Source organism: Carcharhinus amblyrhynchos, unplaced genomic scaffold (assembly GCF_965287045.1).
Source record: "Carcharhinus amblyrhynchos unplaced genomic scaffold, sCarAmb.v2.hapA scaffold_65, whole genome shotgun sequence".
Taxonomy (NCBI): domain Eukaryota; kingdom Metazoa; phylum Chordata; class Chondrichthyes; order Carcharhiniformes; family Carcharhinidae; genus Carcharhinus; species Carcharhinus amblyrhynchos.
Genome location: NW_027649805.1, coordinates 393,604 through 419,933, shown reverse-complemented (window position 1 = coordinate 419,933; position 26,330 = coordinate 393,604). Strand labels below are relative to the sequence as shown.

At 44.7% G+C, this 26,330-nt stretch overlaps 1 protein-coding gene across 3 annotated transcripts in view; it reads left to right on the top strand.

Annotated features, from left to right (window-relative positions):
- Nucleotides 1–26,330, top strand: part of u2af1 (U2 small nuclear RNA auxiliary factor 1) — a 93,939-nt gene that overhangs the window by 51,479 nt on the left and 16,130 nt on the right. For all 3 annotated transcript variants that reach the window (XM_080182550.1, XM_080182549.1, XM_080182552.1), the window contains exons 5-6: nt 5,715–5,813; nt 13,059–13,192. In XM_080182550.1, the coding sequence (XP_080038676.1) occupies nt 5,715–5,813; nt 13,059–13,192 (233 nt within the window). The remainder of the gene's footprint in view (nt 1–5,714; nt 5,814–13,058; nt 13,193–26,330) is intronic.

Sequence of the window (26,330 nt, the reverse complement as noted above, 5' to 3'; positions counted from 1 at the left end):
TTTTCCAGGCTTCCTTACACTCAAACTGTCCCAGACGTTTGGAGAAATGCAAACATTACACTATTATTCAAAAACGTTGGAAAGATAAATCTAGCAAGTACAAGCCAGTCAGTTTAACGCTGGTACTGGGGAAACATCTAGAAAATTAATACTCATGGCTAAAAGATTAATTGGGGAGATCAGTGTAGATTTGTTAAGGGAAAATCATATTTGAAGAAGCCACAGGAGGTCTGGCAGTGGTATTGCTGCTGTTGTAGTTTACGTGGACTTCCAAGTGGAAATTTCATACAGTGGCACACAACAGACTGTGAGCAAAATTATAGCAATAGCAATGTGGATACGAAATTGGATCAGTGACAGGTAACAAAGGAAGGTTTGTATTGGAGTGCTCCATGGTAGCGTTGCTGAACCTTTGCTTTTGTATTTATTAATGGCCTACATTTAGGAATGCTGGACACAATTTCGAAACGTGTGGTTGATGCAAAATTTGGATGTATTATAAACTGAGGGTAGTGTGGAGCTACAAAGAACATCATAGAAACAGGCCCTTCGGCCCTCCGAGCCTGTGCCAACCATGATGCCCTGACTAAACTTTAAAAAAAACCTTCTGCCCTTACTCGGTCCCTATCTCCCCATTCCCTCCCTATCCATGTACCCATCCAGATGCCTCTTAAATGTTGCTAATAAGCCTGCTTCCACCACCATCTCTGGCAGTGCGTTCAGGCACCCACCACTCTCTGCATGAAAAACTTCCCCCACATGTCTCCTTTAAACTTTCTCCCTCTCACCTTGAGCCTGTGCGCTCTTATAATTGACATTACCTTCCTGGGAAAAGCCTCAAACTTCAAAAGGATATAGCCAGATTGCTAAAATGCCAGACTGATGGCAGACAAAGTTCAACACGGAGATGTGAAATAATTAATTTTGCTGGGAATAATTTTAAAGGAGTGCAGAAGCAGAGGAACCTTGGTGTGTATGTCTGATAGGACAGGTTGAAAACATGGTTAATAAAGCATACAATCATAGGTTTCATTCGTAGGGGCATAGAGTTCAAGAGCAATGGATTTATATTAAATTTGTGTAAGACAGTAGTTTAGCCTTAACCGGCGTACTGTCCAGTTCAGTCTGCCACACGTGAAGGCATTGGAGAGAGTACAGAAAATATTTTCAGAAATTGGTTCCAGAGATGAGGAAACTGAGCTATGAAGATAGATCGGACAGTAAGAAGTCTCACAAGACCAGATTAAAGTCCAACAGGTTTATTTGGTAGCACAAGCCACTAGCTTTCAGAACACTGCTGCTTCATCAGGTGAGTGGGAGTTCTGTTCACAAACAGGGCAAATAAATACACAAACTCAAAGACAGATTGGAGACATTGGGACTGGCAGCTGACATAAGAGAATCTTAAGTCTTATACAGGCGTAAGAAACGTCAAAAGGAGTAAGGCTAATTCAGGTCCAGAAAGAGTCTTCCTTGGCAAAAAGCTGAAAGGACACTTGACAGAGGTATTCACAATCATGGGCCTGGGCAGAGTAAATGTGACAAATCTGTTCCCATTCATGAAGATGTTGAGAGCAAGAGGACAAAGTGTTAAAGTAATTGAGAAAAGAAGCAATAATGACATCATCACTGGTTAGGATCTGGAATGTAATGTCTGAGAATGTGATGGACCTTACCTTGCATTAAGTTGATCTTTCTCTACACCCTAACTATGACTGTAACACTACATTCTGCAATCTCTCCAGCTCTACATTCAGGGTTATCCAATAGCAATGCTGCCATCAAATCAAAAAGATATTTATCTACATACAAATGAGTAAAATGGCATGTGACTTTCATGCCAGCGTGAAGCTGGATGAATAGGATGTACGTTCTAACGACTGGTGGATTGAATCAAACAGCACCTCCCTCTGGCTGTTTGCAGTAGAGTGCTGACTATAGTCAACCAACGCATGCTTGCAAAACTCCATAATAAAAGCACATAATACTGAATGACCCTTCAGTAGAATACTTGGATTCCAAACAATAATTCTTTTGCTCCACAGATGCTGCCAAGCCTGAGTTTTCTGTTTTAATTTCTGATTTCCAACATCTGCAGTATTTTGCTTTTATTTCAGAACATAATGTTTAAAATTGGACGTGTTTGTGTGATTAGACAGCATTTGCTGAACAATCTTTAGTTTGCTAAAACTTACACTAACGATCAATTTTAGATTATCTGTCATAGAACATTACAGCGCAGAACAGGCCCTTCGGCCCACGATGTTGTGCCGACCAGTTAAAAAAAAACAATGACCCACTAACCTAAACCAATCCCTTTTCATCCATAAACCTATCCACGGATCTCTTAAACGCCCCCAAACTAGGCGCATTTACAACTGCAGCAGGCAGGGCATTCCAATCCCTCACCACCCTCTGGGTAAAGAACCTACCCCTGACATCCGTCCTGTAACTACCCCCGCTTAATTTAAAGCCATGCCCCCTCGTGCTAGATTTCTCCATCAGAGGAAAAAGGCTATCACTATCCACCCTATCTAAACCTCTAATCATCTTATATGTTTCAATAAGATCCCCTCGCAGCCGCCTTCTTTCCAGCGAAAACAACTCCAAATCCCTCAGCCTCTCCTCATAGGACGTCCCCTCCATACCAGGCAACATCCTGGTAAACCTCCTCTGCACCCTCTCCAAAGCCTCCACATCCTTCCCGTAATGTGGGGACCAGAACTGCACACAGTACTCCAAGTGCGGCTGCACCAGAGTTTTGTACAGTTGCAACATAACGCTGCGACTCCTAAATTCAATCCCCCTACCAATAAACGCCAAGACACCGTATGCCTTCTTAACAACCTTATCTACTTGATTCCCAACTTTCAGGGATCTATGTACACATACACCTAGATCCCTCTGCTCATCCACACTATTCAAAGTCCTCCCGTTAGCCCTATACTCAACACATCTGTTATTCCTACCAAAGTGAATCACCTCACACTTCTCCGCATTAAACTCCATCCGCCACCTCTCGGCCCAGCTCTGCAACCCGTCTAAGTCTCCCTGCAGACTATGACACCCTTCCTCACAATCTACCACACCTCCGACTTTGGTGTCATCAGCAAATTTACTAATCCACCCAACTATACCCTCATCCAGATCATTAATAAAAATTACAAACAGCAGTGGCCCCAAAACAGATCCCTGAGGCACACCACTCGTAACTGAACTCCATGATGAATATTTACCATCAACCACCACCCTCTGTCTCCTATCTGCTAGCCAATTCCTGATCCAATTTCCTAGATCACCCCCAATCCCATACATCTGCATTTTCTGCAGAAGCCTACCATGGTGAACCTTATCAAACGTCTTACTAAAATCCATGTACACCACGTCCACTGCCTTACCCCCATCCACCTCTTTGGTCACTTTCTCAAAAAACTCAATAAGGTTAGTAAGGCACGACCTACCCGCCACAAAACCATGCTGACTATCTCCAATCAATTTATTACTCTCCAAATAACTATAAATCCTATCCCTAATAATTTTTTCTAAAACCTTGCCCACAACAGAAGTGAGACTCACCGGTCTATAATTCCCGGGGAAGTCTCTGTTCCCCTTCTTAAACAATGGGACAACATTCGCTAACCTCCAATCTTCCGGTACTATACCAGAGGCCAATGACGACCTGAAGATCAGAGCCAGAGGCTCTGCAATCACTTCTCTTGCCTCCCAGAGAATCCTGGGGTAAATCCCATCCGGACCAGGGGACTTATCTATTTTCAAACCCTCCAGAATATCCAGCACATCCTCCTTATCAACTGTAATACTGTCAATTCTACTCCCCTGCAACCCAGTGTCCTCCTCAGCTATATCCATGTCCCCCTGCGTGAACACCAAAGAGAAATATTGGTTCAGTGCCTCTCCAATCTCCTCCGGTTCCACACATAACTTCCCTCTGCTGTCTATAACTGGCCCTAATCTTGCCCTAACCAACCTTCTGTTCTTGACATACCTATAGAACACCTTAGGATTCTCCTTAACCCTATCAGCCAAAGTCTTCTCATGTCCTCTTTTAGCCCTTCTTAGCTCACTCTTCAACTCCCTCCTAGCCAATTTAGAGCTTTCTAGTGCACTACCCGAGCCCTCACGTCTCATCCGAACATAAGCCTCCTTTTTCTTTTTAACCAACGAATCAACTTTTTTGGGTGCACCACGGTTCCCTAGCCCTACCAATTCCTCCTTGCCTGACAGGGACATACCTATCACGGACTCGCAGTAGCTGCTCCTTGAAAAAACTCCACATTTCGGACGTTCCCAGTCCCTGTAATCTCCTAGTCCAACCTATGCTTCCTAGTTCTCTCCTAATAGCCTCATAATTACCCTTCCCCCAGCTAAAACCACTGGCCCGAGGTTCATGCCTATCCCTTCCCATCACTAAGGTGAACATAACCGAATTGTGGTCACTATCACCAAAATGCACACCAACTTCCAAGTCTAGCACCTGGTCTGGCTCATTTCCCAGCACCAAATCCAATATAGCCTCACCTCTAGTTGGCCTATCAGCATACTGAGTCAAAAAACCTTCCTGCACGCTATGTACAAAAACTGACCCCTCTAACGAGCTAGAGCTATAGCAATTCCAATCAATATTAGTAAAGTTAAAATCCCCCACAACAATTACCCTATTACTTTCACTCCTAACCAGGATCGTCTCCGCAATCCTTTCCTCAACCTCTCTAGAACTTTTTGGAGGTCTATAAAAGACTCCCAACAGGGTGACCTCCCCTCTCCTATTTCTAATCTCCGCCCATACTACCTCAACAGACAAGTCCTCATCAAACTTCCTCTCTGACACTGTGATACAGTCCCTGACCAATAATGCTACCCTTCCCCCACTTCTACCTCCTCCTCTACTCCGACTAAAACATTTGAACCCCGGCACCTGCAACAACCATTCCTGCCCCTGCTCTATCCATGTCTCTGAAATGGCCACAACATCGAAGTCCCAGGTACTGATCCACGCTGCAAGTTCATCCACTTTATTGCGAATACTCCTCGCATTAAAGTATACGCATTTCAAACCCTGCTCCACCCCACCCCTGCGATGCCGTGCATTGCAGTCCCCATCTATGCCCCCCTCACTTTCAACCCCTCCACTCAGGATCCCACCCCCCCTCCGAATCAGTTTAAACCTCCCGGCATAGCCTTAGCAGGTTTGCATTTAAGCTTGCTGGAAGCTACATATTCTAATATTTAGAAATATGTCCTCCGCAGGCAAAAGGAATATCTCCTGACATTGCATCTTTCTTTTCAATACACAAATAAAGGTTAAAGTTTATTTATTAGTTACAAGTAAGGCTTACATTAACACTGCAACGAAGTTACCATAAAGTTCCCCTAGTCGCCACACTCCAGCGCCTGTTTGGATCAGTGTACCTAACCAATATGTCTTTCAGACTGGGAGGAAACCCGAGCAGACTCCACACAGACGGTGACCCAAGCTGAGAATTGAACCCAGGTCCCTGGTGCTGTGAGGCAGCAGTGCAAAAGGGACAGTGTCTTCCCGGTGCTTTCAATCAATTGCAGCCAATTTGCCAACCAATCAGCACTCCATTTCTCACGTAGTATAGATTGTGTTGTTGGAAATTTGGCAGTCTAATTTGATAGCATCCTGCTCTAATCCTGAAATGCCTAACTGCTGTATTGTCTTTTGTCGATAGGAAGTGTTCACAGAAATGGAGGAAAAATACGGTGAAATTGAAGAGATGAATGTCTGCGACAATCTGGGTGATCACTTGGTTGGAAATGTCTATGTAAAGGTGAGAATTTCTGCACTTTGAAATAGTAACCCCTTCATAGAACATTACAGCCCAGTACAGGCCCTTCGGCCCTCGATGTTGCGCCGACCAGTGGAACCAATCTAATGACCTTCTAACCTAAACTATTCCAGTATTATCCATATGAACAAAGAACAGTGCAGCACAGGAAACAGGCCCTTCGGCCTTCCAAGCCTGTGCCACTCATTGGTCCAACTAGACCATTTATTTGTATCCCTCCATTCCCAGCCTGCTCATGTGACTATCCAGGTAACTCTTGGATATGTCTATTCAATGGCCATTTGAACGCCCTTTAACTGTGCGCAGTTCTGGTCGCCTCACTATAGGAAGGACGTGGAAGCTATTGAAAGAGTGCAGAGAAGATTTACAAGGATGTTGCTTGGATTGGGAGGCATGCCTTATGAGGATAGGTTGAGGGAGCTGGGACTCTTCTCCCTGGAGAGATGAGGGTTGAGAGGCGACCTGATAGAGGTTTATAAAATGTTGAGAGGAATAGATAGGGTGGATTCTCAGAGGCTATTTCCCAGGGCTGAAATGGTAACTACGAGAGGACACAGATTTAAGGTGCAGGGAAGCAAGTACAGAGGAGATGTTAGGGGTAAGTTTTTCACTCAGAGGGTGGTGAGTGAATGGAATCAGCTGCCGTCAGTGATGGTGGAGGCGAACTCGCTGGGGTCTTTTAAAAGACTTCTGGATGAGTATATGGGATCTAATGGGACTGGGGGTTATAGATAGGTCTGTGGCTTAGTAGGTATAGATGTGATCGGTGCAACTTGTGGGCCGAAGGGCCTGTTTGTGCTGTAGTGTTCTATGTTCTAAAGTTGGTGAGTCCACTACTTTAGAACAGGGCATTCCACACCCTTACTACCCTCTGGGTAAAGAACCTATCTCTGACATCTGTCCTATAATTATCACACCTCAATTTAAAGCTATATCCCCTCGTGTCAGCCATCACCATCTGAGGAAAAAGGTTCTCACTGTCCACCCTATTAATCCTCTGATCATCTTGTATGCCTCAATTAGGTCACCTCTTAACCTTCTTCCCTCTAACGAAAACAGCCTCAAGTCCCTCAGCCTTTCCTCATAAGACCTTCCCACCATACCAGGCAACATCCTGGTAAACCTCCTCTGCACCCTTTCCAATGCCTCCACATCTTTCTTATAATGCGGTGACCAGAACTGTACACAATACTCCAAGTGCGGCCGCACCAGAGTTTTGTACAGTTGTAACATGATCTCACGGCTCCGAAATTCAATCCCTCTACCAATAAAAGCTAACACACCGTACACCTTCTTAACAACCTTATCAACCCGGGTGCCAACTTTCAGGGAGCTATGCACATGTACCCCGAGATCTCTCTGCTCGTCGACACTACCAAGAACCTTTCCGTTAGCCCAATATTCTGTAATCCTGTTACTCCTTCCAAAGTGAATCACCTCACACTTTTTCACATTAAACTCCATTTGCCACCTCTCGGCCCAGCTCTGCAGCTTATCTATGTCTGCAAACTGTAACATCCATCCTCACTGTCTACAACTCCTCTGACTTTAGTGTCATCCGCAAATTTACTAACCCATCCTTCTACACCCTCATCTAGGTCATTTATGAAAATGACAAACAGCAGTGGCCCTGAAACACATCCCTGAGGTACACCACTTGTAACTGAACTCCAGGTTGAATATTTCCCATCAACCATCACCCTCTGTCTTCTATCAGCTAGCCAATTCCTGATCCAAACTGCTAAATCACCCTCAATCCCATGCATCCATTCATCAGTCCTTGGTGGCTGTATTAAGTGTTGTAAAGCTGGAGCTTTGCCAATGAGGCTTCTTGGTTGTGTTTGTCATAGAAACTAGAAGCAGGAGTAGGCCATTCGGCCCTTCAAGCGTGTTCCACCATTCATCTTGATCATGGCTGATCATTGAGTTCAATATCCTGACCCCCCCCCCACACATCCCTTGATCCCTTTAGCCCCAAGAGCTATATTTAATTTCTTCTTAAAATCAGGTGTTTTGGTCTCAACTACTTTCTGTGATAGTAAATTCCACACGCTTGCCACCCATTAGTGAAGACATTTCTCCTCACCTCAGTCCTAAGGGCTTTACCCCTTATCCTCAAACTATGACCCTTAGTTCTGGACCTCCCACCATTGAGAACATTCTTTCTGAACCTACCCTGCCTAACCCTGTTAGAATTTTGAGTTTCTATGAGATCCCCTCTGTCTTCTAAACTCCAGTGAATGTAGCCCTAATTGACTTAGTCTCTCTCCATATGACAGATCTGCCTTCCCAGGAATTAGCCTGGTAATCTTTTGCTATACTCCCTCTAGAATAAGGGCATCCTTCCACAGATAAAGGCACCAAAACTACACACACTAGAACAAACAACAGTACAACACAGGAACAGGCCCTTCAGCCCACTAAGTCTGTGCTAACACAGATCTCTCTCTAATCTAACGTTTTCTTGCCTCTATGTAGTCCATATCCCTCCATTCCCTGCCTATTCATATATCTATCCAGATGCCTCTTGGACATTGTTATAGAATCTGTTTGCAGCGCGTTCCAGGCATTCACAATCTCTATGCTAACGGTAGGACTCTGAATAGTGTGGATGAACAGAGGGATCTAGGTATATGTGTACATAGATCCCTGAAAGTTGGGAATCAAGTAGATAGGGTTGTTAGGAAGGCATACGGTGTCTTGGCGTTTATTGGTAGGGGGATTGAATTTAAGAGCCGCAGCGTCATGTTGCAACTGTACAAAACTCTGGTGCGTCCGCACTTGGAGTACTGTGTGCAGTTCTGGTCCCCACATTATAGGAAGGATGTGGAGGCTTTGGAGAGGGTGCAGAGGAGGTTTACCAGGATGTTGCCTGGTATGGAGGGGAGGTCCTATGAGGAGAGACTGAGGGATTTGAGGTTGTTTTCATTAGAAAGAAGGCGGCTGCGAGGGGACCTTATTGAAACATATAAGATGATTAGAGGTTTAGATAGGGTAGACAGTGATAGCATTTTTCCTCGGATGGAGAAAGCTAGCATGAGGGGGCATAGCTTTAAATTAAGGGGGGGTAGTTATAGGACGGATGTCAGGGGTAGGTTCTTTACCCAGAAGGTGGTGAGGGATTGGAATGCCCTGCCTGCTGCAGTTGTGGATGCGCCTAGTTTGGGGGCGTTTAAGAGATCCATGGATAGATTTATGGATGGAAAGGGATTGGTTTAGGTTAGAGGGTCATTGTTTTTTAACTGGTCGGTGCAACATCGTGGGCCGAAGGGCCTGTTCTGCGCTGTAATGTTCTATGTGAAAAACTTGCTCCTTGCATCTCTTTCTCTCTTTCATTTTCAACCCATGCCCCCGAGTAATTGACCCTTCGACCCTGAGAAAAAGATTCTGATTGTCCACTCTAGCCAAGCCTGTCATAATCTTGTAAACCTCTATCAGGTCCCCCTCATCCTCTGCCGCTCCAATGAAAACAAAAAATTTGTTCAACCTTTCTTCATAGTCCGTATCCTCCAAACCAGGCAACATCCTGGTAAATCTCTCCTGCACCCTTTCCAATGCATTAACATCCTTCCGGTTGTGTGGCGACCAGAATTATTCACAATATTCTAAATCCAGCCTAACTAAAGTCTTATACAGCTGCAACATGATTTTCCAATTCATATAAGAACATAAGAAATAGGAGCAGGAGCAGGCCATCTAGCCCCTCGAGCTTGCCCCGCCATTCAATAAGATCACGGCTGACCCACTTTCCCGCTTTCTCCCCATAACCCTTAATCCCCTTGCCTACCAAAAACCTATCTACCTGCGTCTTAAATATATTTAGCGAGGTAGCCTCCACCACTTCAACGGGCAGAGAATTCCAGAGATTCACCACCCTTTGAGTGAAGAAGTTCCTCCTCAACTCCAATCTAAACTGCCCCCTCCCTTATCTTGAGGCTGTGTCCTCTAGTCCTGCTGTCCTTTCTGAGTGGGAAGAACCTCTCAACCTCTACCCTATCCATCCCCTTCATCATCTTATACTTCTCAATAAGATCCCCCCTCATCCTTCTAAACTCCAACGAGTACAAGCCTCTCTTCGTAGTTCAACCCCCTCAACTCCGGTATCAGCCTAGTGAACCTCCTCTGCACTCCCTCTAAGGCCAAAATATCCTTGCGCAAGTGTGGTGACCAAAACTGCGCACAGTACTCCAGCTGCGGCCCCACCAGTACCCTGTACAGTTGCAGCAAGACCTCCCTACTTTTATATTCAAACCCCCTCGCTATGAAGGCCAGCATCCCATTCGCCTTCCTGATCACCTGCTGCACCCGTAGGCTGGGTTTTTGCAACTCATGCACAAGGACCCCCAGGTCCCTCTGCACCGTAGCATGCTGCAGCTTTTCGCCCTTTAAATAGTAGTCCCTCCTACTATTATTCCTGCAAAAGTGGATAACCGCACACTTGCCAACATTGTATTCCATCTGCCAGGTCCTTGCCCACTCGCTTAGCCTATCTACTCCAAAGCCCTAGCCAATGAAGGCCAGCATGCCATACGCTTTCTCGACCTCTTTGTCCGCCTGAGTTGCCACCTTCAGGGAACTGCATTCGCACACCTAGACCCCTCTGTATGCTAATATTTCTAAAGGCTCTACCATTTACTGTATACTTGCCTTCTACAGTAGACCTTCCAAGTTGCATTACCTCACATTTTTCTGGGTTAAATTCCATCTGCCATCTTTCGGCCTAGGTTTCCGTCTGATTTATATACTCTGATGATCCTCGTTATCTGCTACTCCCTCAATTTTTGTATCATCTGCAAACTTACTGATCAGACTATCTACATTTTCCCCCAAATCATGTATATACATTACAAACGGCTGAGGCTCCAGCACTGATCCTTGTGAAACATTGCTTGTCATAGACCTCCAATTAGAAGTAAAGGTACCCTTCCACTGCTGCTCTCTGCTTTCTATGCCCATGTCAGTTTGTACCCATTTTGCCAGCTTACCTTGAATTCCATATGATTTCACCTTCTGTATCAGCCTGCCATGAGGAACCTTATCAAAGGCTTTACTAAAGTCCATGTGTACAACACCCACTGCCCTGCCCTGGTCAATTTTTCTTGTCACTTCCTCAAAGAACTCAAATCAAGTTTGAGAGACATGATCTTCCCTTCACAAAACCATGCTATTACAAATAAGCCTATTCTCTTCCAGAAGTGAGTACATCCTATCCCTAAGAATATTCTCCAATAATTTCCCCACCACCAATGCAAGAGGAACAATACTAGCTACTCTCCAATCCTCTGGTACCTCACCCACGACTGAAGAGGATACAAAAGTTTTGGGCAAGGCCTCAGCAATTTCTGCCCGTCTCTCTCAGTATTCTGGGATAAACCCTAACTGGCCCTGGGGATTTTTCCACCTTAATGTTTTTCAAAACCTCCAATACCTCCTCCCTTTTTATCCCAACATGTCTGAGAATGTTAACATCCTCCTTTCGATATTCACCATCCATCACATCCTTCTCCTTTGCGAATACTGATGCAAAGTACTCGTTAAGGACCTCTCCCAACTCATCTGACTCCACGCACATTTCCTCCACTGCCCTTGAGTGGACCTACCCTTTCGAAGAACAGGCCCTTCAGCCCTCAATGTTGCACCGACCAGTGGAACCAATCTAATGACCCTCTAACCTAAACTATTCCCATGTTATCCATATGCCTATCCACTGACCATTTGAACGCCCTTTAAAGTTCGCGAGTCTACAACTGCAGGCAGGGCATTCTACGCCCTTACTACCCTCTGATAAAGAACCTACCTCTGACATCTGTCCTATATTTATCACACCTCAATTTAAAGCTATGTCCCCTTGTGTTAGCCATCACCGTCCGAGGAAAAAGGCTCTCACTGTCCACCCTATCTAATCCTCTGATCATCTTGTACTCCTCAATTAGGTCACCTCTTAACCTCCCTCTTTCTAACGAAAACAACCTCAAGTCCCTCAGCCTTTCCTCATAAGACCTTCCCAGCATACCAGGCAACATCCTGGTAAATCTCCTCTGCACCCTTTCCAATGCTTCCACATCTTTCTTATAATGTGGTGACCAGAACTGTACGCAATACTCAAAGTGCGGCCGCACCAGAGTTTTGTACAGCTGCAACGTGACCTCGTGGCTCCGAAATTCAATCCCTCTACCAATAAAAGCTAACACACCGTTCGCCGCCTTAACAACCTTATCAACCTGGGTTTCCTTTGCTACCCTCTTCCTCCTTATATACACGTAAAAAGCCTGGAGATTCTCCTTAATCTTGCCTCCCAAGGACATTTCATGGCCCCTTTTTGCCCTCCTGAATCCCTGTTTAAGCTCTTTGCTGCTATGTTTGTATTCCTCAACAGCCTTATCAGTTTTCAATTTTCTGAAATTAATGTATGCCTCCTTTTTCACTAAGCTCACAACTTCTTATCATTCAGGGTTCCTGAATCTTACCATATTTATTCATTTTTGCAGGGACATACATGGTCCTGAATTGTTAACTGACTTTTAAAAGACCACCACAATATGGGATGTGGATTTACCCTTAAATAGCTGCCCCAGGTGTGGTCTCACCAATGTCCTATACAATTGCAGTAAAACATCCCTATCCCTATACTCAAATCCTCTCGCTATGAAAGCCAACATACCATTTGCCTTCTTTACTGCCTGCTGTACCTGTACGCTTATTTTCAGTGACAGGTGCATGAGGACTCCAAGGTCTCGCTGAGTATCCCCCTCTCTCAGTTTACACCCATTCAAATAATCTGTCTTCCTGTTATTGCTACCAAAGTGGAAACATCACATTTATCCACATTATTCTTTATCTCCCATGCAGATGCTCACATAGTCAGCCTATCCAAATCACATGGAAACATCTCCGCATCCTCCTCACAGCTCATTCTCCCACCTAACTTTGTATTACCTGCAGATTTGGAGATAATACATTCAGTTCCCTCTTTCCAAATCATTAATATATAATGTGAACAGCTGGGGTCCTGGCACAGATCCCTGTGGAACCCAGCTAGTTACTGATTGCCAATCAGGAAATGCCACACTTATGTCAATCTTTGCTTCCTGTCTGCTAACCAGCTTTCTATCCATGGTCATGTTGGTGGGATGTTTTGCTCTGTTTCCTTTTGGATCTTTGGTGGCTAAGTATCTCTGAGCTCTGTCCTCTTTGTTTAAGTTCTCTGACTACTTTTCTTCTGTTCAGTTTCGCCATGAAGAAGATGCAGAAAAGGCTGTGAATGATCTGAATAATCGCTGGTTCAATGGGCAGCCGATCCATGCAGAGCTGTCACCAGTGACTGACTTCAGAGAAGCCTGCTGCAGGCAATATGAAATGGGGTGAGTGTTCGCATCAGTTACTGAACTGTTATCTTAAACTCCCACAGAGCTTTGAAAATAAATATGGCATTGAAAGCCATGCCCCAATGCAGTGAAGTGCCGTGAAGCTGACTCCGTTTAGTAAATGTCAGTGGCAAAACTTTGTTTCCCCTCTACTTGGTGATTGATGTTCAGATAATTTAAGTGAATAATCCCAATTCCTGACTTTTCCATCTCTTTAGGATGTTGTATCATCTCTCAATCCTCTCCCTGTCACCTGCTGTTGACTAAAGGGAATTACAGCTTTAAGTGGCAGCTTAGATTTGCCTTTGTCACTGCCAGCTGTACCTGCACGCTTACTTTCAGCAACTGAAAGGAAGATTTGCTAAAGCCACTCAAGAGCGTTTAAACTAGTTTGGTGGGGGGGGGTGGGATCGAAAGCAGTGGGGAGACAGAAGAGAAGTTTGAGGACAGCACAGAAGTTAAAGAGAGAACATTAAGTAATAAAGGCAGTGTCAGTAATCCTAGTACCAGACAGATCAGACAGAAGCAAGACAGAGAGCAAGGGAAGTCCAGATTAAACTGCATTTATTTCAATGCAAGAGGCCTGATGGGCAAGGCAGATGAACTCAGGGCATGGATGGGTACGAGGGACTGGGATATTATAGCAATTACTGAAACATGGCTAAGGGAGCGACAGGACTGGCAGCTCAATGTTCCAGGGTACAGATGCTATACTAAAGATAGAAAGGAGGTAAGAGACAAGGAAGAGTTGCACTTTTGATTAGGAGAAGCATCACGGCCGTACTGAGAAGGGATATATCCGAGGGTTTGGCCACTGAGTCTATGTGGGTAGAACTGAGAAATAAGAGGGAAAAATCACTTTGATAGGGTTGGACTGTAGGCCCCCAAACAGTTGGTGGGAAATTGAGGAGCAAATATGTAAGGAGATTACAGATAGCTCCAAGAAAAATAGGATAGTAATAATGGGAATTTTAACTTTCCCAACATTGACTGGGACAGCCATAGTATTAGAGGGTTGGATGGAGAGAAATTTGTTGAGTGTGTTCAGGAGGAATTTCTCGTTGTGTGGATGGCCTGACTAGAGAAGGGACAAAACCTGACCTCCTCTTGGGAAATAAGGAAGGGCAGGTGACAGAAGTGTTAGTGAGGGATCACTTTGGGTCCAGTGACCATAATTCTATTAGTTTTAAGATAACTATGGAGAATGATAGGTCTGGACCAAAAGTTAAAATTCAAAATTGGGGCAAGGCCAATTTTGATGATATCAGGCAGGAACTTTCCAAAGTTTTAATTGGGGGAATCTGTGGGAAGGAAAAGGGACATCTGGTATGTGACAGGTTTTCAAAAGTGTTTTAACCAGGGTTCAGAATAAACACATTCCTCTTAGAGCGAAAGACAAGGCTGGCAGAAGTCAGGAACCCTGACTGACTCGGGATATTGAGGCCCTGATGAAGAAGAACAAAGAGGCACATGACGTACATAGGCAGCTGGGATCAAATGAATCTCTTGAAGAGTATAGGGGATGTAGGAGTAGAATTGAGAAAAATCAGGAGGGCAAAAAGCAGATATGAGATTGTTTTGGCTGAAAAGGCAAAGGAGAATCCAAAGTGCTTCTATAAATACATAAAGGACAAGAGAGTAACAAGGGAGAGAGGAGGACCTCTTAAGGATCAACAAGGTCATCTGTGCTAATCCACAAGAAATGGATGAGATCCTAAATGAATATTTCTCATCAGTATTTACTTTTGAGAAAAACAGTTTTAAGATAACTATGGAGAATAATAGGTCTGGACCAAAAGTTAAAATTTGAAATTGGGGGAAGGCCAACTGTTAGGGAACCTGGGGAAATAAATAGTGATATCTTGAGGAATATGCACATCACAGAGAAGAAGGTGTTGGAAGTCTTAAAGTGCATCAAGATAGGTAAATTCTTGGGACCTGATGAAATATATCCCAGGACATTGTGGGAGGCTAGGGAGGAAATTACAGGTCCCCAGTAGAGATATTTAAATCATCGATAATCACAGGTGAGGTGATTGAAGATTGGAGGGTGGCAAATGTTGTGCCTTTGTTTAAAAAGAGCTACAGGCCAATGAGCCTCTCATCCATGGTGGGTAAGTTGTTGGAAGGTATTTTGAGAGACAGGGACTATAGGCATTTATAGATGCAAGGACTGATTAGGGACAGTCAGCATGGCTTTGAATGGAAAATCATGTCTCACAAATTTGATTGAGTTTTTTGAAGAGGTAACCAAGAAGGTAGATGAGGGCAGTGCAGTTGATGTTGTCTACATGGACTTTAGCAAGGCCTTTGACAAGGTACCACATGGTAGGTTGTTGCATAAGGTTAAATCTCACAGGATCCAGGATGAGATAACTAAATGGATACAAAATTGGCAGCACTAGCTTTTGGAGCCTCAAGCTCCTTCATCAGGTGAGGAATTTGTGCTATCAAATAAACCTGTTGGCCTTTAACCTGGTGTTGTGAGACTTCTTACTGTGCTTATCCAAGTCCAACACCAGCATCTCCACATCTTGATGACAGAAGCCAGTGGTGGTGAGGTGGTTATAGGGGGATGTTTTTCAAACTGGAGGCCTTTGACCAGCAGTGTGCCTCAGGGATAGGTGCTGGGTCCACTGTTATTTGTCATTTATATTAATAATTTGGATGAGAATGCAGGACGCATGGTTAGTAGGTTTGCACATGGCACCAAGATTGGTGGCATAGTAGACAGTGACGAAAACTATCTCAGATTGCAACTGGATCTTGATCAATTGGGCCAGTGGGCTGACGAATGGCAGATGGAGTTTAATTTAGACAAATGCAAGGTGATGCATTTTGGTAGATTGAACCAGGGCAGGACTTACTCAGTTAATGGTAGGGCACTGGGGAGAGTTACAGAACAGAGAGATCTAGGGGTACATGTTCATAGCTCCTTGAAAGTGGAGTCACAGGTGGATAGAGTGGTGAAGAAGGCATTCGGCATGCTTGGTTTCATCGATCAGAACATTGAATACAGGAGGTGGGACGTCTTGTTGAATTTGTACAAGATATTGGTACGGCTATACCTGGAATACTGTGTGCAATTCTGGTCAGTTTATTATAGGATATTATTAAACTAGGAAAATGCAGATTTACTAGGATGCTACCAGAACTTGATGGTTTGGGTTATAAGGAGAGGCTGGATGGACAGGCTTTTTTTCCTCTGGAGCATAGAAAGCTGAGGGGTGATCTTAAGAGGTCTATAAAATAATGAGGGGCATAGATCAGCTAGTCAATATCTTTTCCCAAAGATAGGGGAGTCTAAAACTAGAGCACATGGGTTTAAAGTGAGAGGGGAGAAATACAAGGAGTTCAGAGTGGCACTGTTTTCATACACAGGATGGTGACTGTCTGGATCGAGCTGCCAGAGGTAGTAGTGGAGGTGGGTACAATTTTATCTTTTAAAAAACATTTAGCCAGTTACATGGATAAGATGGGTACCAAGAGATATGGGCCAAACGTGGGCAATTGGGACTAGCTTCGGGGTTTTAAAAAAATGGGAGGTGGGGGGCCACGGACAAGTTGGGCCAAAGGGCCTGTTTCCACGCTGTAAACCTCTATGACTCTTAGCAACAGCCTGCTTGGGTTTCAGCAGATGTATTGACCATGTAGCATGGCAGCCAGGAGAATCCAACATAAAGCAAGCATTTTGATATCCTGTTTGGATGGTACAGCAAAGTGTACCATCTACAAGATGCACTGTAGCAACTTTGAAATACTCCTCCTTCACCACTCTAAACTCATTACCTCCAGCAATTAGAAGGACAAGGGCAGCAGATTGCAGGAAACACCACCACCATATGCAAAGTCCCCTCCAAGCCACGCGCCGTCCTGATTTGGAAATATATCACTGTTCCTTCACTGTCCTGAAACTCCCTCCCTAATAGCAGTGTGGGTGTACTTACACCTCATGGACTTCAGCAGTTCAAGAAGTTAACTCATTGCCACTCTCTTGAGGGCAGCTAGGGGATGCATAATAAATATAGTAAGTCCTCACATAGAGTTTGAATTGCAATCCTGAGATTTGTGACTGAAGCAATTTTGTGAATCATATTTTCCATTAAACCCGATGTATATGCTGTGGTTCAGTTCTATATAGTGTTCCTCATCAGAAAAAAATACATTGTACCCTTAAGTTGCAGCACTTTACACTGCTAAATTTCATGGGTGGCACAGTGGTTAGCAAGGCTGCCACACAGCGCCAGGGATGCAGGTTCAATACCCAGCTTGGGTCACTGTTTGTGTGGACTTTGGACATTCTCCCCGTGGGTTTCCTCTGGATGCTCTGGCTTCCTCCCACATTCTGAAAGATATGCTGGTTGGGTGCATTGGCCATGCTAAATTCTCCCTCGATGTACCCAAACAGGCATCGGAGTGTGGTGACTAGGGGATTTTCACAGTAACTTCATTGCAGTGTTAATGTAAGCTTACTTGTGACTAATAAACTTAACTTTGTGACACAAATAAAATATTGATAAATGAAATATCTTTTAAATAAAAGTTTAATAATGGAAAAGAAATATGGTAACATTCAGCTTGCCTGCTGATTGATGCTGAGCCAGTTTCCCAAACCTCCTGCTCACCAGATACCTTGCTGTCTACCCTCTTGACAAAGAATAACAAAGAACAAAGAAAATTACAGCACAGGAACAGGCCCTTCAACTCTACAAGCCTGCACCGACCATGCTGCCTGACTGAACTAAAACCCCCTATCCTTCTGGTGACCATATCCCTCTATTCCCATCCTATTTGTGTATTTGTCAAGATGCCCCTTAAGAATCACTGCCGTATCCACTTACACTGCATCCCCCAGCAACGATTTCCAGGCATCCACTCTGTGTAAAAAAGAAATCTACCTTGTATATCTCTTTTAAACCTTGCACCTTAAACCTGTGCCCCCTAGTAATTGACTCTTCCACTATGGGAAAAAGTTTCTGACTGTCCACTCTGTCCATGCCTCTCATAATTTTGTAGACTTCTATCAGGTCTGCCTTCAACCTCTGTCGTTCCAGTGGGAACAAACCATGTTTCTCCAACCTCTCCTCATAGCTAATGCCCTCCATACCAAGCAACATCCTGATAAATCTTTTCTTTCCAAAGAAATTACCCTTTCCAAAGCCTCCACATCCTTCTGGTAGTGTGGAGACCAGAATTGAACACTATCTTCCAAGTGCTGCCTAACTAAGGTTCTATAAAGCTGCAACATGACTTGCCAATTTTTAAACTCAGTGCCCTGGCCAATAAAGGCAAGTATGCAGTATGCCTTCTTAACTACCTTCTCCATCTGCATTGCCATTTTGTGACCTTGCGAATTCTTTCCCTCACTGGCCCTCTGACTTACAGCCCCTCCCACTCCCAGACGTGCCCTTTCTCCAATCCTTGCATTCAGCAAATCTCCCTCACCCCATCTTTCCTGATAGCTACTTGTTCTCCTAAACATGCATTCCTGTTCTTGGTCCAGATCCGAACAGGACCTTGAGTCCTGATAGCAGTGGAAGTATTGAGATGAGACTGTAATAATCCATGTTTTTTTTAAAAATGATCTTGCTTTTGAACCCTGACTGTAAGTGAAAACTCTGGAATTCAGCCACAGGAGACAAAGGGTGCAGTTTTGACTCAAGTCTCTGATTCAGTTAACTTAAAATCTGTTGCGTGTTTCAACTTGAATATTGAAGTGAGGAAGACAGCTTGTAGAGGGTTGCTGAGTTTTCAACATGTGCCCTGGAAATAAGTATCTGGTCGTGCTGGGACCCTGTGGATGTGAGTGAAGAAACATGCAAATTCTTTGAGTATTGTTGGGGGGGCAGCCTACCTGGTGGAAGCAGCAGTGGCCATGCCCCCGGCGTGGAGTTCGGCCCTGTAGCTCAGAAGGGTAAGGAAAGGAGGAGGAAAGCAGTAGCGATGGGGACTCTACAGTGAGGGGTCGGACAGGTGACTTTGTGGAGGCAGACGGGAAACTTGGATCGTAGTTTGTCTCCCTGGTGCCGGGATCCGGGATGTTTCTGGTCGCGTCCCAGAAATCCTGATATGGGAGGGAGAGAAGCCAGAGGTCATGGTACATATTGGTACCACTGACATAGGTAGGAAAAGGGAAGGGGTCATGGAAAGAGAATACAGGGAGTTAGGTAGCGAGTTGAGCAGGAGGAACACAAAGGTAGTAATCTCGGGATTGCTGCCTGCACCACGGGAAAGTGAGAGTAGGAATGGAATGAGGTGGAGGATAAATGCGTGGCTGAGGGATTGGAGCAGGGGGCAGAGATTCAGGTTTCTGGATCATTGGGACCTCTTTAGGGGCAGGTGTGACCTGTACAAAAAGGATGGGTTGCACTTGAATCCCAGGGGGACCAATATCCTGGCGGGAAGGTTTGTTAAGGCTACTGGGGAGAGTTAAACTAGAATGGTTGAGGGGTGGGAATCGAAATGAAGTGACTGGGAGAGAGGAGGTTAGCTTGCAAATAGAGAGATTGTTGACAGTGTGAGAGGGAGGATAGGCAGGTGATGGAGAAGGGGAGCGCTCAGGCCGCAGCTTTGAGATGTGTGTATTTTAATGCAAGGAGTGTTGTAAACAAAGTGAATGATCTTAGAGCATGGATCGTTACTTGGAAATGTGATGTGGTGGCCATTACAGGGACTTGGATGACTCAGGGACAGGACTGGATACTTCAAGTGCCGGGTTTTGGATGTTTCAGGAGGGACAGGGACGGAGGGAGACAAAAGAGGCGGGGGAGTGGCACTGTTGATCAAAGATAGTGTCACAGCTGTAGAAAAGGCGGACACCGTGGAGGGATTGTCTACAGAGTCTCTGTGGGTGGAAGTCCGGAACAGGAAGGGGTCCATGACTTTACTGGGTGTTTTCTATAGGCCGCCCAACAGTAACAGGGACGTTGAGGTGCAGATGGGGAAACAGATCCTGGAGAGATGTAATAATAGAGTTGTCGTGATGGGAGACTTTAATTTCCCAAATATCATAGAACACTACAGCACAAACAGGCCCTTCGGCCCACAAGTTGCGCCGATCACATCTATACCTACCAAGCCATAGAACTATCTGTAACTTCCAATGCCATTAGATCCCATATACTCATCCAGAAGTCTTTTAAAAGACCCCAGCGAGTTCGCCTCTACCACCACCGATGGCAGCCGATTCCACTCACTCACCACCCTCTGAATGAAAAACTTTCCCCTAAAATCACCTCTGTACTTGCTTCCCAGCACCTTAAACTTGTGTCCTCTCATAGCGACCATCCCAACCCTGGGAAATAGCCTCCAAGAATCCACCCTATCTATTCCTCTCAACATTTTATAAACCTCTTTCAGGTCGCCTCTCAACCTTCGTCTCTCCAGAGAGAAGAGACCTAGCTCCCTCAACCTATCTTCATAAGGCATGCCTCCCAATCCAGGCAACATCCTTTTAAATCTCCTCTGCACCCTCTCAATAGCTTCCACATCCTTCCTGTAGTGAGGCGACCAGAACTGCACACAGTACTCCAAGTGGGGTCTGACAAGGGTCCTATAAAGTTGCAGCATTACCTCCTGACTCCTAAACTCAATCCCTCGATTAATGAAGGCCAGTACACCATACGCCTTCTTAACCACATCCTCCACCTGCGAGGCCGATTTAAGAGTCCTGTGGACCCGGACCCCAAGATTCTTCTGCTGTTCAACCCAGCTAAGACTCCCACCCTTGATATTGTTCTCCTGCATCCTGTTGGTCCTGCCAAAATGAACCACTATACATTTATCCACGTTGAAGTCTATCTGCCACTTCTCCACCCAGTCTTGTGTCCTATCTATGTCACGCTGCAACTTCTGATATCCCTCCAGACTATCCACAACACCACCAACCTTTATATCGTCGGCGAACTTACTAACCCATCCCTCCACTTTCTCATCCAGGTCATTTATGAAAATGACAAACAGCAAGGGTCCTAGAACAGATCCCTGGAGCACTCCACTGGTGACGGACCTCTATGCAGAAAAAGACCCATCCACAACCACTCTCTGCCTTCTGCAGGCAAGTCAGTTCTGGATCCACAAGGCCAAAGCCCCTTGGATCCCATGCCCTCTCACCTTCTCAAGAATCTCCCTAGGGTAGGGGGTTTAGATGGGGAGGAGTTTGTTAGGTGTGTTCAGGAGGGTTTTTTGACACATTATGTGGATAAGCTTACAAGAGGAGAGGCTGTACTTGCTCTGGTATTGGGAAACAAACCTGGTCAGGTGTCAGACCTCTCAGTGGGAGAACATTTTGGGGATAGTGATCATAACTCTATCTCCTTTACACTAGCATTGGAGAGAGATTAGGATCAGACAAGCTAGGAAAGTGTTTATCTGGAGTAAGGGGAAATATGAAGCCATCAGGCAGAAAATTAGAGGCGTAAATTGGAAGGAGGTTTTCTCGGGGAAATGTGCCGAAGTAATGGAGCAGATTTTCAGGGTATATTTGTCTGGAGTTCTGCACGACAACGTTCCGATGAGACAGGGAGGTTTTGGTAGGTTACAGGAACTGTGATGCGCAAAAGTTGTAACGAATCTAGACAAAAAGAAAATAAAAGCATGCAAAAGGTTCAGGGAGCTAGGTAATGTTAGGGATCTAGAGGAGTATACAGCTAGTAGGAAGGAACTTAAGAAGGATATTAGGAGACCCAGAAGGGGTCATGAGAAGGCCTTGACAGGTAAGATTAAGGAAAACCCTAAGGCATTCTACAAATATGTGAAGAGTAAAAGGATGAGATGTGAAGGAATAGGACCTATAAAGTGTGACGGTGTGAAAATTTGTATAGAATCAGTAGAAATAGCAGAGGTGTTTAATGAATACTTTACTTTGGTATTCACGGTGGAAAAGGATCTTGGTGGTTGTAGTGCAAGCTTGCAGTGGACTGAAAAGATTGAGTACGTTGACATTAAGAAAGAGGATGTGTTGGAGCTTTTGAATAGCATCAAGTTAGATAAGTCGCCAGGACCGGATGGGATGTACCCCAGGTCATTGTGGGAGTTGAGGGAAGCGATTGCAGAGCCTCTGGTGATGATCTTTGCGTCATCAATGGAGACGGGAGAGGTTTTGGAGGATTGTGGATGTGGTTCCTTTTATTCAAGAAAGGGAATAGAGATAGCCCAGGAAATTATCGACCAGTGAGTCAAACCTCAGTGGTTGGTAAGTTGATGGAGAGGATCCTGAGAGACAGGATTTATGAATATTTAGAGAAGTATAGTATGATCAAAAGTAGTCAGCACGGCTTTGTTAAAGGCAGATCGTGCCTTATGAGCCTGGTTGAGTTTTTTGAAGATGTGACTAAACACATTGACGAAGGAAGAGCAGAAGATGTGGTTTATATGGACTTCAGCAAGGCGTTCAATAAGGTCCCCCATGCAAGACATCTTGAGAAAGTGAGGGGGCATGGGATCCAAGGGGATGTTGCTTTGTGGATCCAGAACTGGCTTGCCTGCAGAAGGCAGAGAGTGCTTGTGGATGGGTCTTTTTCTGCATGGGGGTCGGTCACCAGTGGAGTGCCCCAGGGATCTGTTCTGGGATCCTTGCTGTTTGTGATCTTTATAAATGACCTGGATGAGAAAGTGAAGGGATGGGTTGGTAAGTTTGCCAAAGTTGGAGGTGTTGTGGATAGTGTGGAGGGATGTCAGAAGTTGCAGCAAGACATTGATAGGATGCAAGACTGGGCAGAGAAGTGGCAGATGGACTTCAACCTGGATAAGTGTGTGGTGGTTCATTTTGGCAGGCCCAATGGGATGAAGGAATATAACATTAAGGCTCTTAGCAGTGTGGAAGATCAGAAAGACCTTGGGGTCTGAGTTCATAGGACACTCAAATTGGCTTTGCAGGTGGAGGATGTGGTTAAGAAGGCGTATGGTGTACTGGCCTTCATCAATTGAGGGATTGAGTTTAGGATTTGGGAGATAATGCTGCAGCTTTATAAGACCCTGGTCAGACCCCACTTGGAGTACTGTACTCAGTTCTGGTTGCCTCATTACAGGAAGGATGTGGAAGCCATTGAGAGGGTGCAGAGGAGATTTACAAGGATGTTGCCTGGATTGGGTGGCATGCCTTATGAAGATAGGTTGAGAGAGCTTGGTCTTTTCTCCTTGGAGAGACGAAGGATGAGAGGGGACTGATAGAGATGTATAAGATGATGAGAGGTATTGATTGAGTGGAATCTTAGAGGCTGTTTCCCAGGGCTGAAATGGCTGCCACAAGAGGACACAGGTTTAAGGTGCTGGGGAGTAGGAACAGAGGAGATATCAGAGGTAAGTTTTTCACTCAAAGGGTGGTGGGTGAGTGGAATCGGCTGCCGTCGGTGGTGGTGGAGGCAGATTCGATAGGGTCTTTTAAGAGACTTCTAGATGAGTACATGAGACTTAATAGGATTGAGGGCTATAGGTAAGCCTGCTTGTGGGCTGAAGAGCCTGTTTGTGCTGTACTTTTCCTATGTTCTATGACGTCCGGAAGGCTACAAAGGGGTAAGGATGGGTTAAATGAACAGAAAAAAGTTATCATGTGAGTATAATGTGAAAAAAATGTGAGGCTGTTCACTTTAGCGGGAAGAATAGAAAAGCAAAATATTATTTAAATGGAGAGAGATGTTGCAGCCCAAAGGGATTTGGGTAACCTTACATGAATCGCGAAAGTGTTGACATGCAGGTTGTAAGGGAAGCTTGGCTACAACTGTGCAGGGCATTGGTGAACCGTACTGGAGTACTGTGTACAGTTCTGGTTTCCTTACCTAAGGATGGATATATTGGCAATGGAAGCTGGTCAGAGAGCATTCAGTGGACTGATTTTGGAATGAAGGGTTGGCCTTACGAAGAAAGGTTGGGTGATTCTTAGCTGGTGTTTAGATGAATGAGGGGTAATCTTTTTGAAACATAAGATTCCGCGGGGGCTTGATAAAGTAGATGCTAAGATGTATCCACTTGTTGAGGAACCTCGAACTGGAGGGCACAGTTTAAAATTCAGGAATGTACCATTTAAGATCAAGGTGAGGAGGAATTTGAGTCATTTGTCCATGAAATTAGTCTCTCAAATTCTGTATCCCAGGGAGCAGATGAGGCAGTGTCACTGAATATATTCAAAGTGAAGTTAGTTAGATTTTTGATAAAAGAGCGGAGGGCAATGAGGATAGGAAGAAAGGGGAATTAAGACCACTATCAGATCAGTAATGATCTTAATGAATGGCAGAATAGGCTTGATGGGCTGAATGGTCTTCTATTTTGAACGATTATCGGAAGCAAAAAAGGCTTTGCAGGACTCGAGAGGTTGGGTGGGGATAATTAGTCATACTGTACTGAAACCTCTCTTTGTTAGCATTGTTTATTATGTTTGAGTGTGTCATGCAACTTGGGCAACTTTTCGTCTGTGGTCAGAAGTATTCTGTTCCATTACTGTACTTGGGAGAGTCAGCTCAACAGATTGAAAGCTCTTATTGATCTGTAACCACCTTGATTTTGGCATTCATCCTAAGATTTTATCACAGCTACAACACTCAGAATGAACAGCCTTTGATTTGCTTTTTTTGAGGCTTAGACAACATTCAAACACAAGTGGCAGAATCAGGAAAAGCAGGAATTTTTTGCTTCCCTGTGGAGTGTGTGAAACTTCCTGACAAGAAGAACCTAGTCCAGCAGGGGACAGGAACAAAGTCTGCACACAGGTGTGGAGCAGATACACAATTCCATTCCATGCTACTTTTTGGGATTCATTTACTGAATCAGAATTATTATATGTGACAGTTGTACTTTAAAATGGCGACAGGCAGTTTACAGAAAACTCCCCACCCAACAACACACTTTCTAGTACATCTTTCACAATCTTGAGGTTTCCACACAGACTTCACAGTAAATTCATTTGCGTCAGTGCTTGAATGTTCAGACATATCCACACACTTAATCAGCAGGATCTCTTCTGGCCCCTCCTTTCCCTGTCCTGAATGTGGCGATTCTCCTTGCAGTACGGTAAGAACTCTTACAACACCAGATTAAAGATTTATTTGGTCCTCTTCACAACTTACTTTCCTACCTATTGTTGTGTCATTATCAAATCTTTGGCTATGACACAATCTGTTCTTCCATTCAAGTCATGAATATAGATTGTAAACAGTTGAGGACCCAGTACTAATCCCTGTAACACTCCACAAGTTGCAGTTAGACAACCTAAAAATGACCCGGCGAAAATTCCGACTCTTTCCTGTGAGCCAATATATCACCCCCAATACCATGAGCTCTTGCACAGTAACCTTTGACATGACACTTATTTAAACACCTTTGAAAATCCATCTACTGGCCCTCCATTTATCCACTCAACTTGTTACAGAACAAAGAACAGTACAGCACAGAAGGCCCTCTGGCCTTCCAAGCCTGTGCTGATCATGATGCCTGCCTAAACTAAAACCATATTAAATGACGTTTCCATCCTATTCATGTATTCGTCTAGTTGCCCCTTAAATGCAGCCATCGTACCTGCTCCCACCACCTCCCTGGGCAGTGTGTACCAGACATTCAGCACCCTCTGTTTCAAAAACAAACTTGCCCTGCCATGTCCTCTAAACTTTTCCCCACATGCTTTAACCTGTGTCCCCTAGTGTTTATTTCCTCCTAGGGTAGAAAAGTCATCTGACTACCCACTCTGTCCATGCCGCTCAAAATCTTGTAAACTTCTCATCAGGTCACCCCTTAACCTTTGTCGTTCCAGTGAGAACAAACCACGTTTATCCAACCTCTCCTCATAGCTAATACCTTCTAGACCAGACAACATCCTAGTAAATCTCTTCTGTACCCTCTCCAAAGCATCCACATTATTCTGATAGTGTAACGACCAGAATTGTACACAGTATTCCAAATGAGGCCTAACTAAGGCTCTCTACAGCTGCAGCATGACCTTCGAAGGCAAGCATGCCATAAGTCGCCTGGACAATCTTCTCCATCTGCTTTGTCCCTTTTGTGATTGATGGACATGTACGCCCAGATCCCTCTGCCTGTCAATACTCCTAAGGTTACTATCATTTACTGTATAACTCCCACCTGCATTAGACCTTGCATTATCTCTTACTTGCCTGGGTTAAACTCCAACTTCCAAGTCTCCAACCAG